Below are 17,102 nucleotides of genomic sequence, written 5' to 3'. Positions count from 1 at the left end.
ATAGGCTGCAGAAGGGGACAGTTAGGGATAGGCTGCAGAAGGGGACAGTTAGGGATAGGCTGTAGAAGGGGACAGTTAGGGATAGGCTGCAGAAGGGGACAGTTAGGGATAGGCTGCAGAAGGGGACAGTTAGGGATAGGCTGCAGAAGGGGACAGTTAGGGATAGGCTGCAGAAGGGGACAGTTAGGGATAGGCTGCAGAAGGGGACAGTTAGGGATAGGCTGCAGAAGGGGACAGTTAGGGATAGGCTGCAGAAGGGGACAGTTAGGGATAGGCTGCAGAAGGGGACAGTTAGGGATAGGCTGCAGAAGGGGACAGTTAGGGATAGGCTGCAGAAGGGGACAGTTAGGGATAGGCTGCAGAAGGGGACAGTTAGGGATAGGCTGCAGAAGGGGGCGGTTAGGGATAGGCTGCAGAAGGGGACAGTTAGGGATAGGCTGCAGAAGGGGACAGATAGGGATAGGCTGCAGAAGGGGACGGTTAGGGATAGGCTGCAGAAGGGGACAGATAGGGATAGGCTGCAGAAGGGGACAGTTAGGGTTAGGCTGCAGGAGGGGATGGTAAGGGATAGGCTGCAGAAGGGGACAGTTAGGGATAGGCTGCAGAAGGGGACGGTTAGGGATAGGCTGCAGAAGGGGACAGATAGGGTTAGGCTGCAGAAGGGGACAGATAGGGATAGGCTTGCTGCACTCACGATGCTTTGGGCACAGTACCTCACTGTGCTCTGCACATTATTTTATTTTCCCACCACGCTGTAGTGGTTTGTAGGGTATGAAATACTGCCTGTCGGCACATGTCGGCTCAAAAAAAGGTGAAAAACTCATGTCAACCTTTTTATTGTCATTCTTCCCATTGTCGGCCTAATGCTTGTGTCGACCTTCCAACCCGGTCAGCTTTAGCCATGTGGACATATTTTATGTGTCGACCTAAGTCATGTAATAGGGTCAACCTAATGACCATATCCTGAAAAGGGTTCCAACCTAGGAGCGCAATGTAATAACTTTGTTTTGTTTTTATTCTACTAATTACATATTGTGCAATGCTTTGGTCCATATGAGGTTCTATTTTAGGAACTTATAGCTACAGGTCTTTACCTGCTGGTCCTTTCTTTTTGCTTTTTTTCCCCTTCTTCCTCTGGTTTAGCTGCTTGAATGCTTCTGCTGCTTTTTGTAGCTTAGCCACGAAAAATTCTATGTCATCCAGCGTGCAGTTTAGGCATTGCTAAAATAAGAAAAATGCCATTTCCATATATACATATAGATGTAGAAATACTATACATGTACTATCACACATACATGTAGGCAATATAACATCATATAAAATGCATACACAACCTCAATGTATAGACAACAAAACACACGTAGCTGTACAAGTTACCATGTGTAAACAAATAGCTAAATGAGTCTATTTTATTTAACACAATGGGTGGTATTCAATGCCGCTGGTGAGGGGGTTTGTGCGGCGAGGGTGGCTTGTTTTTGGCGAGGATCTCAGAAAACAAGCCATCCTCGCCGTCTAACCCCCCTTGCCGGCCGCTCGCTGTATTCAATGTTCTGGGGAAATCCCTGAAACGGCGACACTTGCAGTTTCCACCTCGCTGAAAAGAACTAGTGAGGTGGAAATGCGAGTGAAGGTGACGCAATTTAATACATTGACGGCAAGCTATCGGCACTTATCGCCGTGTAGCTCGCCGTCAGAGGCTCGCAGGAACCATTGAATATTCCCAAATCAGTTGTGGACACATGGTGCGGTTCTGGCTGATTTTGACTATCCAATTTTACCGATGAGCTCTTTAGATGTACTTTAGATTAGACTATCTTGCAATTTCGCCGTAGGCCAAATACATTCTGATAGTCAAGATAGACTTGCCTGCACTGACTATTTTGCTATGCAATACTGACTAAATAGGGGCACCCAATGGCATAGAATTGGCAGCGAATGTGGCTGGGCACTGTGTGATTCAGACTAAATTTCTATTCTATTTTGACGATTTTGCGAATCCAGAAAAATATTTATTTAAAGCAGGAGAGATCCTTTTAAATCACATGATACATCTCTGGCATATGTGTTCCAAGTTACCATCATACTTTCTGCTTTGCAAGATCATCTATATTTGGTATACATATGGATGACTGGCTATGGGGATGCCAGCGTTCAGAATAACAATGCCTACGTCCCGATGGAAGGAATTCCAATAGGGGTCAGGTAAGTATAGTTAATTTCCTTCTGCCCTATCCTAACTCTTCCTCCCTGCAGCCTAACCACAACCCTTCCCACTAGTGCCCCATACCCCACTACCTAAAACTACCCCCCCCCCCCCCTCCCTGCATCCTGACTTTACGTCCCCCCTAATGCCTAAACCTAACCTACCTGCATACTTGCATTGAGCATCCTGGCAGTCGCATTTTTTTTGCTGGCATCCTCATTGATTTGATCAGATGCCAGTCTCTTGGTAGTTGGGATGCAGGCATCAGTATTGTGAATGCCAGCATCCCAAACGCCGGATTGCTGAACACATCCCCTGTATTTGATACCTTTACACGCAATAACCACAGAGGTGTATTGTAGTAATTCAGCTCTCTGTAAATCTAGCGACAGCATTAACAGCTTGTTCTACCTGCAGGGAGCAGCTATTGGATCATCACATACTGTAAGCACATCCATTTCTGGGTATGTAATGTACAGAAACTTACTGTTTCCTTCTCTATTTTCTTTGCTAGTGCCTCCCGGGATTCCTCGTGTTCTTGTGACTGATTGCTTCTCCTGTCAAACTCTGCCACGTGAGATACATACGGTTATCATTATCACACAGGTACACAATAGCATGAAAAGAAATTGAAATATATATCGAGCACAATGTGTATTAATAAGACCACTTAAAACTGATTATTAAATAATTGTAGTTTGCAGCTCCCAAGTGTAATCTGGAAAATTACTATGATGCTACAATTAAAGGAAATAGAGATATAGATCTCATGGAGTGCAATAAAGTTAATAAATTTAATAACAAATTAAAATAATGAACACAAGGGAATTCCCTATATATCCTTATCCCTTTGGGGTGCACTTATCACTCTGTAGTTTATTAGGATTACTTAATAAAAAGTACCTGACAATTCACCGTCCTTGTGAGTATCAACTGTTGGACCGAGGTCCAATGACTCCAGGTAAAGGCAGGTTGTATAATGAATGGTTTAATATAACCAATGCCTCCAGCCAGTGGTCAGATCAATTTGTAGCTGGCTGTAGCTCACGACTGACTGCCTTCGGGGGAACACCCACATCATTCGATGGGTGCAGACCATCGAATGATGTGGAAGGCACATGCACATCTTAGGGTGCTCAGACCAACCCTAGATGTGTGGCAAGGAAGTGGGCAAGCAGCTGACATCCGGCGATTTCCATGGGCGTGTCCCCCGGCCCGCTGCCATCGCCCACCGACCGCAATGTTAGGTGTGTACACCCAGTGAAATGCATGCGCATTTCAAAAACATCACGCTCGCATGCGAATCGGCATGTGAGCGTACGGGCCTGAATTAGGTCCATAGTGCTCAGTTTTAAAAGTTGTATTATCGGTATATAGGAAATTACCTTATGTTAATTATTTTAATTTGTTATTACATTTATTCCAGCATTCCAGGGTCTTGTCCGGGTCCAGTTTTTACCCAGACCCCTTGCAGTGTGTTACTGAGGCCTTACCGATCTCATTTGACATAGGCGGAGGCAGGACACGGTTCTTGTTATCTCTGTACACTGGCTTGGGAGCCGTGGGAGGAGGAAGAATGGACTCTCGTTGCTTGATTCTCTCCTGGTTAACCCTGCAATATGAGTTACCATAAACATGTTACTTTTCTGGACATATAAATACGAGTCGCTAATAATGGTGGATTTCAATTCAGTTCAATGACCTCAAAGTGCTCCTGGAATGAATGGGCAAAGGCACTTTGCAACCAGTGTCTTAGCTATATGTATTATTAGCAAAGACTATGCATTGTATGAGGTTATGCAGATGGTGGTACAATGTCTAGGTAGAAAGTGAATAGGCGGATACTATATGGTGGACATACTATATGGTATTCATATGCTTTACCAGCATTTGTCTTATTTACTATCTTTGTGGAGATCTATTGGAAATAGTAATCTTGGCCAAAGTGTGGTGATCCCAGGAGGGTACAAGGTTGAACTGATGGTAATGACATAACATGAAATATACTATATGTGGTCTGAAACCCCCCAAAATATGTGTTGACAATATTAGTGTCGTCTTAATTGTTGACCTTTTATCTGTTAACCTTTGGTACCGGTCAATCATATGTAATTGACCTATTGACTGTCTTTCTTTCTTAGCAATATCACTAAATATGGCGCTGATGAACAGGTGATTCAGTGAGGGGCTGGAGGCCGGGCCGGCGCCACCACTAGGCAAATCTAGGCATTTTGCCTAGGGCGCCGGCCACTGAAGGGCGGTATTTCGCCCCCCCTTGCCGCCCGGGTACCTGTCCTGCAGCTTATACAGTATGTGCGTAAAAGCTGGCAGCGGCAGCGGGGGGTCCCTGCAGTCAATAAGAAATAACGAGCGCTATCCGTTGGGCTATGCGGAAGCGCTTCTATTTTGGAAACAGCCCGGCGGATATCGCTCGTTATTTCTTATTGACTGCAGGGACCCCCCCCCCCCCGCTGCCGGCCGCCAGCTTTTACGCACATATACGCCGCAGGACAGGTACCCGGGCGGCAGACACCAGGGTGCCCCCACCCCGACTTGCCTGGGGCGCTCTGGTGCCTTGCACCGGCCCTGGCTGGAGGGTTCCGCCAACAATGAGAACAAAAAGGGTGTATGAACACACCCTACTGAGACAGAGCCTAGGTGGGGCTGGAGCTGTCGGACAGTCCATGTGCCGACTGCAGTCATAGCAGAGTTATCCCCTGTAGCTTTGGAAGAGTGGCTGCTATTCCTGCATCCCACCCACTTCCTAGGGAACCGTGCATTATACATATCCAAAGCGGGGAATCGTGGCTAAAATGATGCAAATAGTCTACTTGGTTCCGCCCCACAAAGAGCCCAGCTGCTTCCCCTCTCCTAGCTTCTCCTGGAGAGGTGTTTAGAAGAGTATCTAAGTATGGCATATAGAGAGGGCCAGGAAATTAGATAATGGTATATATCGCATGCAAAAGAACCGAAAGCGATATGATGCCAGGAGGCTCAAGGAGAATTGCCTGTGACTTCTCCGAGGGAAGACGTTGCCACAGTGTATGGGGGCCTTTAGTATCCACTGTGGATAAATCTCTAATTAAAATGTCAGTGTCAGGTTAGTAAATATGTTATTACTACTGTGTTAGGGGGCCTACACATCTAAAGAGATCTGACTAGGTTGCTTAGAATTTAAGCACGGATTGCTCCTTGTGTATGCCCCCGAGGGACGGCGTCATCACCTGAATAGATCTTGACTACATGTAGCATACTTGCCGACTTTTGGTTTCTCCTCTGTAAAAGTTCTTCTGGGGATAGGGCCAGAGCCTGCCATTATCAAGCCCCACCCCCATCCTGAGAAATGCATCGATTTGTGCTTTGTGGGTGCACGCTATTTGCATATTTTAGCCCCTACACATACACCCGCAAATGCCAGCATTTAACTGGCAGGCTGGTGGGATGCCAGCGGGGAATGTGGGTGTCAAGCGGAAGTCCGGAGGCTTGCCCACCCTTCTGGGGGGCTGGGAGCCTCCCAGCCTTTCCAGGAGGGTAGACAAGTATGCATGTAGTCAAGATCTGAGGATTACTAGTGTTCTCAACAGGCTATTTTACCAACTTGGGTTTAAAGCTGGCCTTACACCAACAGATTTATTGTCAGATCTGGCTGGTTGGAACAAAAACCTGGTCAAATGACATTGGAAATGCTGGAAAACTAACAAACAGTCATTCAAAAATTACCAGATTCTTGTTCCAACCAGCCAGATCTGACAATAAATCTGCAGGTGTTTAGTCACCTTAACACTGACCTTTAGCTGTGGAAATGGATTTTTATCTCAGAGTCATGCAACAGGAGAGGAGACACATATCTAGTACTAGCTATTCATGCAGATTAGGCAGGCATGTGTACTGTATGTACTGTGTGCAACAGGTGATTGGGCTGCATGCCAGGAGCCAAGGAATTACTGTGCATTATATCATAGATAGAATAAAACAAAATGAGTTACCCTAGAAATTAGGAATGCTTCCAACTATAAAGTGCAATAGCATATACAGGCTATAAACAAACGAGTTTAATATTGTTAATAATGATAAAAATAAAAATAATAAAAAGCAAAAATACCCAATCAATTAAACCTAGAGTGCATATACATGTAATAATGACAGTCTCTTATGATCAATTTAAGCCATTAGTGAGGTGCTTATGAGCAGTAATATAGATGACTATCTTAATGTTGTGCCTGAGTACAAGGACAATATAAGCAGGTCTTCAGACTAATGTTTTGCACTATTCCCTATGCACTTTCCCATCTGGAGCCACCCTCCTGTAAAAGTAGGTATAAAATAGGGCTAACTCAGCATGCATCGCTAAATTGAGAAAAAGCAGCTGCCCTGCAACGAAAAAGTCGCCGTCAAGAAAAAATAATAAAACTTTTTAAAACAAAATTGCAATTCAATTGCAGTTCAATTTGTAACATCGAAGAGCACTTTCCATCTGATGTCAGGCTTCCATTAATCTGCTAAAGAACCAGGCTGAAAGTGCTCGTGGCTGATGTCAGAGACTCAACCCAAACACACCAAGAAAACGCCATGTTTTTGCAGGCTTCTTGTCAATCAGACTACGACTTCTATGTGTACAGATATTTATTCACAATTGGCGGCTGCACATGTGCAATGTGAGCACTGCGTACGCGCAGTTATTGCATAATCGGCCAGATTGCAAATTCACATCCTTAGCCAGGTCACCAATCGATAAGTGATACTTACTTGAGAGTCTGTGGTCGCATTTTCTTCCCATGTTTTATGTCAGCAAGTGCACTTTCTATGTCGGCATGAAGCAGTTCAGCCTGTGGAAAGTAAGTGTATTAGTCTCACAACCATGTAAATATGACTGTGATCTGGTACGGAATGGAATCATTGGATAGACAGCAACTAGGTCGACATGCCTGAAGGTCAACATGGCTTAGGTCGACAGGACAATTAGGTCGACACAATCATCAGGTCGACATGGGGTTTTCACAGTTTTTTTGTCCCGAATGTTGAAATGGACACTGAAACGCAGCACCGCGTCCCCTCACAGCTCGCCATGCTTCTGGCTATTTTATTCTCCCACCACGCCCTAGTGGATGGTAGGGCATGAAATGCTGCCTGTCGGCACATGTCGGTTAAAAAAACACACACGTGAAAAACCTCATGTCGACCTTTTGACTGTAGACCTAATGACCCTGTTGACTTTCAGTCAAGTCGATCAGAAATTCCATGTACATTCAGCAATAGAAACCTTTGTTTTGTCTTTTAACCCTTTAGAAAAAGGTGATTTTGTCAAAATTCGTGTACATTTTTTTTTAATTTATATAACAAATGTGAGCAACGCTGGCATTTTAAGCGAATATTTTGAACATCTCTCACATAGATTTTGGCACTGAAAGGGTTAATACAGCGCCATCATGTCCATTAAAATTGTAATGTTTGTGAAATTTACTGTGATCATTTACAATATAACAAAGCAAGGGATTCAAATATTAAAACAACAACAAAAGTATTACACAAGAAAAAATATTGTTGCCATTCTTTAAATTTTTTTATTTATGATTGGAGTTCTTTAGCATGAAACAAAGGACCTTATTTTAGTCCTCATGCTCCCCTGTATGTTCATGCAGGGGAACAATGGTGAGCGACTGCATGCGCATATACATTTATGCGCATGTGCAGTTGCTCGGTGCGAGTTGGCATAGCAAACTGCTTGTTTGCACCCTTTGGCACTTGACGGTGGTCGTTGGCGAAGGGATCTGCGAACGCTTGTAAAATCATTCCAACTCGGCGTGCGAGGGGGGGAAGGGAAGGCGGGAGGGGGTGGCTGTGCAGGCGTCGGGTGGTGTTTCAATGACTCCCAAAGCTGTGAAATTCGCCTCTTTGAGAGTCAACAAGAATAAGGCCCAAAATGCACTCTTGAATAATAAAACTACACTGCCACTGCTGACCAGAAGGTGGCAGTATACACACATAGCACCACAGCTAAAATACAACACAATATCAAATTACAGCAGCTGAATAACCTGTGAATAACATACTGAAATTGTGATCTATTAAGCCCTGTACACACGGAGAAGACAGGGAGCCGTGTTGAGAGACATGCTGAAGCGGGAATCGCTCAACACGCATCGCTGGCACTCATGCGGTGGCTCCACGATGTGTGCGGGTCAGTGTTCTCTCGCTGGGGGGTGTACATAAGGGGTTCCTTTCTAAAGCTGTGTACACACGGGGGCGATAGGGGCTGAAATCGCTGGAAATATGGTCGCAGGCGACCATATTGCCAGTGATGGGAGTGTGCCACGGCGATAAATCGCCGGATGCACGCTCCCGTTTTCAGCCCCGTTCTAATCGCTCCTGCGACTAGCTGATTACCTCTGCTGCACTGCCGGCAGAGGTTCCCTTTCATCAGCGACCATCTCTGGTCGCTGATGAAAAGGAGAAACTGAGCAATATATTGCTCAGCCATATATTGCTAGCAATATATGGCTGAGCAATATATCTCCCCCCGTGTGTACGGGGCTTAAGGGATCTAGTCTGATCGCCTAGAAATAGTCCTGAAATCATCCCATGTGTGTGGACCTTTACTTACAAAATAAGACTTTACATTGCTATAACAAAGTTATTGGTCTATTACCATTCTATTGTGCAAGCCAAAATCAATTTTTATTTTTAGCAGTAAAACCACTTACAGTATGGTGTGTCCAAACGGGCTGATGTAGCGGCCGCTGATATTGATTCAATATCGGTGGCCGCTGGGATCTAGCGGGGGGCCGGGAAGGGAGGCTGTTGGATCATATTTATTTATCGGGGATCCCTCTCCTTCGGACAGGGATAATGCATGTGCCAGCTACACATGCGCACTGGCTACATCGGAAGCAAAACCATTGCCCAGCAAGAGACTATTTCTGAAGCTGCCTCATAACATTGTAATTTTATTGTTATAAAAAGTATAAATATCAAATTTATATCCCTATATCAAAAGTCCGTTGGCCTATCTGTTTGTCTGTGGTTTATATTATCAGCTGCGTTTTCATGTTCTATAGAGCATTTTCAAATGAAAGGTCCTTTAAGCAGTTGATCGGCACAGGGTATAAAACCATAAATCTGTTCATAGCGTTATCTGTATTACATAATGATTGCCGGTTCTAATCTAATAAAAGTATTACATTCGTGTAAGATATGTATTTATAGCATGTTAAATATGGAACAAGCCTGTATAACATTAACTGCTATAATTACATGAGATTCTATTTTTATAGAGAAAGATGATCACACGTCACATTATTTAGCAGAGGTGTGGAGCCGCCAGCACTTGGCTGTAAGAGGCATAGATCAGAGCCCTAGAGGTCCCTCTCATTTTTTTTATATAGATTTCCCTTCCAGCACTCATACTACAGCTGGGTAAGAAGACCACCTTGGGGTTAATTCATTTGGGAGAAAAAAAAAAAGACTACAAATTTTGCTCCCCTCAAGCCCCCTGTTAAAAATGTGCCCCTCCAATAGGTATAAAAAGAGAATGTGCACATACCAATAGAAAGGGTGTGGCCTTGCTTCAAGGTGTAATGCCCATTACTCTATATGCCACACACCACAATGCCCATTACACATTTATGCCATACACCATAATGGTCATTACACATTATGCTAAACACCGTTATGCCCATTAAACAGTATGCTACACCGTAATGCCCATTACACAATATACAACACACCGTAATGCCCATTACACATTAAGCCACATGCTGCAATGTCCATTATACAACACACCTTAATGCCTATTACACATAGAGGGCCAGATGTATCAAGCTTCAAAAAGTGATAAAGTGGAGTGTGATAAGCAACTAGCCAATCAGCTGCTACCTTTCATTTTTCAAACTCAGCCTGTGACATGACAGGTAGGAGCTGATTGGCTGGCTGTTTATTACTCTCCATTTTATCACTTTTGAAGCTTGATACATCTGGCCCTATGCCACAAACCGTAATGCCCCTTACACATTATGCCTCACATTGCAATGCCTATTATATATGGAATGTGGTCCGCATCCGGGGCAGGATGTTGGAGTTCAGTATACTGATGTGAACATCCTGATTGCTGTCAGAACACTATCTATCCATACCATATCATATACATATTCTGTATCTCTCTCTCTCTCTCTCTCTTTCATCAGACATCCATTTTCCAGCAGAATTTCCCGTACTCTCCACTCCTGCATCTCTACACAGTACTCCGCAGGTCGGGTGAAGGATGGTGGAGGGAGTATGGGCCTGGCAGACCTTGAGACCATAGTTACGCCACTGCACGTAGCACAGCAGGTGGGGCAGATGTTTGTCTGAGTACGCACTGGCAGATACATTGGCTGATATGTTGATCGGTCTGTCATGAACCTGGGGTTTTGGTTATCTGAAAGATGGATGTCCTTGGGGCTCTGCAGAGTTACTTTAGGAAGATGGATTAATGCAGCCTGGTGTACTGTTTGCACATGGCCTGTAGGAAACAGGAACCAGTGATAGAGGTTCCTGAACAGGGTGCAGAGTCAGGGGGTGTACACCAGGGACCCCGCAGGGAGGTATGGACTTTTGCAGCACCTGACTCACAAAGTTATGGCCGCCTGTCTGGGTCCTCTACAATGGTTCTGATTCTGGGAGATACATCACAGGAACGCAGGATGCAGAGTTTGTGTGTGATCCTGTGATACAGCATGAGCATGTAGGGTGCTTGCCTTCTGAATTCACATAAGAATTCAGCGTGGTACTGTAGGGCTAATTTTGGGACGCTCTACCGTATTTACCCATATTCATTGGTTGAATCAAGTTTTTAGACCAAAGCCACAATTAGGCCTACTGTAACTGTGACTGTAACTGTAACGGGTTCAGTACGATTTCCCGACATTCAAAATACAGGCAAGCATTGGCATACAGTAAAAATACCGACATGATCAAAATGTAGACATTCATTATGCCAACACGTCACAGTGCCAACATTTAAAATGCTGACATGTCCAAAAGGTTGACGTGTTTTTGTGTTGTCTTTGTCGACATGGACACTGTATAAGTGTACCTGATCCCCTCGCTGCGCTCGGCATACTATTATAATCTAATCCTATGCCCACTTGGATCGCAGTAAGAATAAGTCAGTTTCAAAGAAAAAACTCATGTTGACTTCTTGACAGTATTGGCATAATTAATATTGGCATTTAAATGTTTCGGTATTTTTACTGTCTGCCAATGGTTGTCAGAATTTTGACCCCCAGTCACTTGTCATACCGGTTATGCTGCCCATACACTTCGGATTCAATGCAACATCAAAGTGTGATATCCATCGAACCTGATCGCATCTTGTGGTGCAAAAAGTGCCCCCTTACAGCACCTGATGTCGCATGCCATCTTAAACTGGCACATTGGGTGCTGGAAGAGGGCAGGCTGAGGGCTGCATTGTAGAAGTAGCGCTAGTGGGGGACAGGGGTCGGTAGTGGCGGCAGAAGTGTTTAAAACACTGGGCAGCCTTCTGATTGGCTGAGAGAGCTCAGCCAATGAGAGGGCTGCCCAGTGTTTTAAACAATTATGCCTCCACCAATGACCTCCGCCGCCCGCTAGCGAGACTGTGGCGGCAGAAGTGTTTAAAACACTGGGCAGCCCTCTGATTGGCTGAGCTCTCTCAGAGGGCTGCCTAGTGTTTTAAACACTCCTGCTGCCACCGCTGACCCCCGCCACTGGTAGCGCTACGCTACAATGCCACCCTCTCACACACCGCCAGCGGTCCCACCAGCCCCCTCTCCCCAAACCCCACGCCGCTGAAAGCATTCCCTCTGCCCCCCACCCGCGGATTGCATGCAACCACATGCGATCGCTTCTGCAATTCGATAGATATAATGTGCAGCACATAAGATCTATAGACGCGACATTCAACAGCGTGTCTGCGCATCGCATCGAAACGTCCCTTAAAAATGCTTACAATCATTCGATTTATTGGCCATATGTGGTCAAAATCAAATGATTGCATGCAATATCTCACAAGTGTATGGACAGCATAAGATCCTCCCAGCAGATATTTTAATATGTGCAAACACTTTTTATTCTATGCAACTAATTGTTTGTATAACCTTTGGACTGAAATATCTCTGTTTTGTGGATTAACACGGTCAAATCCCTGGCAATCTGTATTGTCCTGCAGGTGGAGACTGTCAGGCATATAGCTCCTCTACACTGTGTTTCTCATTCAGATCAGCAACCATGAGATGGGGCAATGGGGCAATTCAAGTGTGTGCGTGTGTGTGTGGGAAGGGGTTAGGGTTAGGCTGCGGGTGGATGGTAGGCACTAAGAAAGGAGGGTTAGACACTAATTGGGTGCTGTTAGAGTCAGGCTGCAGGGGGATATGGACAGCTAAGGTTAGGCACTAAGAGGGGATGATTCGGGGTAGGCTGTGGGGTAGAGGATTATACTGCAGGTAAGAAGGGTTAGGGGGATAGGGTCAGCATGCATTCCTAAAAAGTGTTGGGATCGTGACCATTGTGATTCCGCTGTCGGTCCTCTGAACGCCGGCATCTCAAGCACCGGGTTCCCAATACCAGATCTATTGGTAGTTGCTATGATCTAGTGGGCTAAAGGCCATTTCACACCCAGGGGGAGGAGCAAGGCTGGGGGGATTGCTCCTTCACTATCCACGCCACCACTGGTTGCCTTTAGTAACCCGAAGCGTGATGAGTGAAGCGAGCCAACGAGGGGCCATTTGGATCCATTGCTCAGAGTTTTCTCCTCCTCTCTCCACCCCTCTCCTCCCCTGTGACGTCAGGAGGTCCCTTAGCCTGCTTCAATTTAGACCTAACCCAGACCTATTGTTGGATCTTCATATTGCTGGCAGTTAAGGATGACATCATCTCCCAGCGCCAGTGATCCAGCTCTCTGTATGCATTGACCATTCACCATAACCTGGATCACATCTGTCACCCTGCTGACTACCCAGGTTGATTTCAGGTTTGATCCTGGTAGCTACCAGGCTACACAACCCTTTCACACCAACCTGGTTCCAGACTGCCTGAGCAATAATCCAGGTTATAAATTTAGCATTAGCAGAATGTAGATTTTATCACAAAGGGAAAGATATATCAAACTGTAGAGAGAGATGAAATGGAGACATTGCCCATAGCAACCAATCAGCTTCTGCAATTTGATAGACTGTGCCAGCTAAATCTAAGCTAGAAGCAGATTGGTTGCTATGGGAAACTTCTCTTTATCTCTCTCTTAAAAGTTTCATACAGTATAAGTTCTTACGAGATATAACAGCGATGTTCCTGAACTATGATCCATGCCTAGCTGTGTTACCTTGGTGAGACATGTTGTTAAATATTTATGTCATTTCTTTCCTGTCTCTCAGTTTACCTGTTTCTCAGGCGTTGTGTATAGGTATATCTTACACTGTATTACACAATGCCAGTATATGTAGTTACCACACACTTTGCAAGCTCAATTCAACTCTGGCAGTTATCTTAACCTTATTCCTGTTACATAAAGGGGGTTATTCTGGTTCACGGCACTCGCAAAAGGCAAATTCACTCTCTAATGGACAAAACCATGTGCACTGCAGGTGGGGCTGATGTAACATGTGCAGAGAGAGTTAGATTTGGGTGTTATATTGTTTCTGTGCAGAGTAAATACTGGCTGCATTATTTTTACACTGCAATATAGATATTAGTTTGAAGTACAAACCCCGCCCAAATCTAACTCTCTCTGCACATGTTACATCAGCCCCACCTGCAGTGCAAATGGTTTTGTCCATTAGAAAGTGAATTTGCCTATGCAAATGAACCAGAATAACCCCCAAAATGTAATAAGAAGACTCCTTAGCTCAGCTGTTTAGTCAGTCTATGACCGCCTGGCCAATCCTGTTCCCCCTTTAGTAGGATGGTTCTTAAATGCAAGACTGATCTGCCCTCTCCTTCACTAATTGGAAGGAGGCTTTTGCTGCGCCATATACAGTTGAGGTGCAAATACTGTATGTATTAGTCTAAATATTGTGATCTTCCAGGTTTCTATTCTTGTTTATGACTAATGAATGAATGTAGATAATACACCTAACTCTCTAAACTGTCACACAACATTGGGTGTGGCCTTGCAGACACCAGGACACTGCGTCACACACCCCAGCATGCACTTTATGGCGAAGTTCCATATCTGGACATCTAAAGTTGGCAAGATTGTATGTGGTTCTAGGATACGTTTTATGGGGTAGATGTATGAAGCAGTGATATGGGGAGGAGAAGTGAGCCACAGAAGAAGTGGCCCATGGCAACCAATCAGCTGCTCTGTATAATTTTATATTATGCAAATTATAGATGTTACTTCAGTGCTGATTGGTTTACCCCACAAAACTTTAAATTCTCTCTGAAGGCTCAACTCTACCAGAGGTTATTCCTAGAACCACGTACAGACTTGCCAACTTTAGAAGTCCAGATATGGAACTTCTTTGAGCCTGCCGAAAGTGTGTGGAGGGGTGCCTGACGCCGTGACCTGGTGTCTACAAGGACACACCCCCTGTTGTGTTACTGTTTAGGGCATGGGTCCTCAAACTGCGGCCCTCCAGATGTTGTGAAACTACAATTCCCAGCATGCCTTGCCACAGGTTTAACACTCCCTTATTGGAAAACTGTGGCAAGGCATGCTGGGATTTGTAGTTTCACCACATCTGGAGGGCCGCAGTTTGAGGACCCATGGTTTAGGGAGTGACATGGTCCTGTTTTTTGGCAAACTGATGCAAGCCTGCACTCCGGCAGCTGCTGGGATGTCCCCAACCTCTACAGGCACTAAATTGAATTCTTCTGCACGGGCCTCCAGTGATCGCCATTGCTCTGCATATAGGGCAACAGTGAGAGTGTCTCCAAACCTCACGGCCAGTGGGACTGCTACTGAAATCGGGACAATTGGGAGGTTTGCATGTATGCTACTCTACACCCCCAATGCTTTCCCAATCTTCACTCAGAGCCACACACGCTCCCCATGCCTCACTAGATTATATGCTCTCCAGAGTAGGGGCCTCTCTATCCTTTATTTACATCTACATTTATTTAGTCTACTTTGCATATTGCCCCTGGTTTATACGCTCTCTTTTCTCGCTAGGGATGACCATCGTTGTCATTGCCATCGATAGTTGCCATCAATGGCAATTCTGCAACTGGCCATCGATAGTGCTTAACTATGCAATGGCTGACCATCGATATTTTTAGATATCGATGGTCATCCATTGTGTTTGATTGATTGGCCTGTGGGCCAATCAAAACACTGGGGCGTGGGTTCGCGGGTGTCGGGGGCGGAGCTATGCTCTGTGTCACGGCACTTTGAAAAAAAAAAAGCAAAACATCGTTTTGCTGTTCCATCGATGGAGGGAAACCATCTCCCCAATCAATGGCAAAAGTATTTGACATCGGCCATGAACCATTGATGATTTTGAATCATCGATGGCCGATGGCCATCCATAGATCTCGCTGAGGATCACTGTGGCAAACAAACGACCATAACATAATGGGAATGAATGGAACTACAGTATATGATCATTTTACAGTTCTCACCTCCATCTCACAGTTGAAGAAATGTACATCAGGCTTGCTCTGGTCTGCCTCCTGACATACTAGGAGCAGAATGCTGGGGTAGCGATGGGGACCGGGGATGCTCTGACAATGCTGGACAATGGACAAAGGGAAAACTTCCAATTCTTCCTATCATAGAAGAGAGACAAGCGTCAGTCAGTGTGTTTGTTATTGTACAACTCACAAGTGCATGTTCTAGTTATATGACCAGGTTACGCCTAGTGTTGCCCTTTCATCTTCATGACCTGCTGACAATGTATACATTGGTGTTGTAGTAGTAACTTGTAGTATATGGAAAACACGGTACTTGTGAGTTATCTGGGCTGCCGATTTTTTGATTGTATGCCTTAAGTTAAGGCATACAATCAGATGCGATGCGATGCGATATGCGATATCACATTGCATCCGATGGTCGCATGCGATGCGATGCGCCCGATCCGATTTAGAAATCGGCAGCCCGGATAACTCACAAGTACCGAAAACACTGTACCTGTGTGGCAGAGTCCAGAAGGCTGATCGAGGTGTTCATGACCTGTAGCACCATCTCCTGGGCCCAGATTTTATCCTTAGATTCCAAATGAAACAACCGCTTTATAGCATCGTCCACCGTGCCGAGAGAATCGTTCTTATCTAACAAAATTGTAGCCAGGTGCTAAGACAAAAAGAGGCGACATTCATTATATATCACATAACATGATGGCGGGGAGAGGAAGGGGACTTTATACACCTGCATGGCTAAAGAACAGGTCAATAAAACAATAGACCTTCAAGCAATATGAGGAACATGAAAAAACATACAGTACCACTGTAGAAGCACAATAATAATTAGGTAAGTGTCTCTAAAAAATACATTTACTAAGATGGGAGTTCTGTTGAAGATGGGATGTTGCAGCAGCAGCCAATTCGATTCTATGTTTTATCTTCTAGAAGGTGCTAAATAAATAAGTAGAATCATACCTACTTTTAATGTCTCCTCTCCGGGAGAAGCCCAGAGAGGCAACACGTCAGGGGGGCGGGATCAAGTCTGGCATCACTTGCCCCAAACCCCCCCCCCCCCCCCCAATTCTGGAAAACTCTGTGATTCGCGTGGAGAGGGGTCGGGGCTTAAATGAGGCGAAATGTCGTGATCGCGTCATTTTAGCCCCACCCCCCCTTCGCGGTCCCGCGATTTAAGGTAATTACACCAGCGGGCTAGGGGGGAGTGTGGGCTATCTCCAGAAAGCGGGAGACTTGCCCACCCTCCTGGGGGGCCGGGGGCAGGACACGATTTCCGGGAGGCTCCCGGCCATTCCGGGAGGGTAGGCAA

The 17,102-nt window shown here is 45.3% G+C and overlaps 1 protein-coding gene across 3 annotated transcripts in view; it reads right to left on the bottom strand.

Annotated features, from left to right (window-relative positions):
• EPS8L2 (EPS8 signaling adaptor L2) overlaps positions 1-17,102 on the bottom strand; it is a 192,228-nt gene that overhangs the window by 25,403 nt on the left and 149,723 nt on the right. For all 3 annotated transcript variants that reach the window (XM_083165378.1, XM_083165379.1, XM_083165377.1), the window contains exons 5-10: positions 16,287-16,448; positions 15,779-15,925; positions 6,953-7,032; positions 3,700-3,818; positions 2,694-2,773; positions 1,095-1,221 (exon numbers count right to left, since the gene is read on the bottom strand). In XM_083165378.1, coding sequence (XP_083021504.1) covers positions 1,095-1,221; positions 2,694-2,773; positions 3,700-3,818; positions 6,953-7,032; positions 15,779-15,925; positions 16,287-16,448 — 715 coding nt within the window. The remainder of the gene's footprint in view (positions 1-1,094; positions 1,222-2,693; positions 2,774-3,699; positions 3,819-6,952; positions 7,033-15,778; positions 15,926-16,286; positions 16,449-17,102) is intronic.

The sequence above is a fragment of the Crinia signifera genome, chromosome 11 (genome assembly GCF_055691185.1).
Source record: "Crinia signifera chromosome 11, ASM5569118v1, whole genome shotgun sequence".
NCBI lineage: Eukaryota > Metazoa > Chordata > Amphibia > Anura > Myobatrachidae > Crinia > Crinia signifera.
Note: the sequence above shows the minus strand (reverse complement) of the source record. Positions and strands in the feature narration are given on the sequence as shown.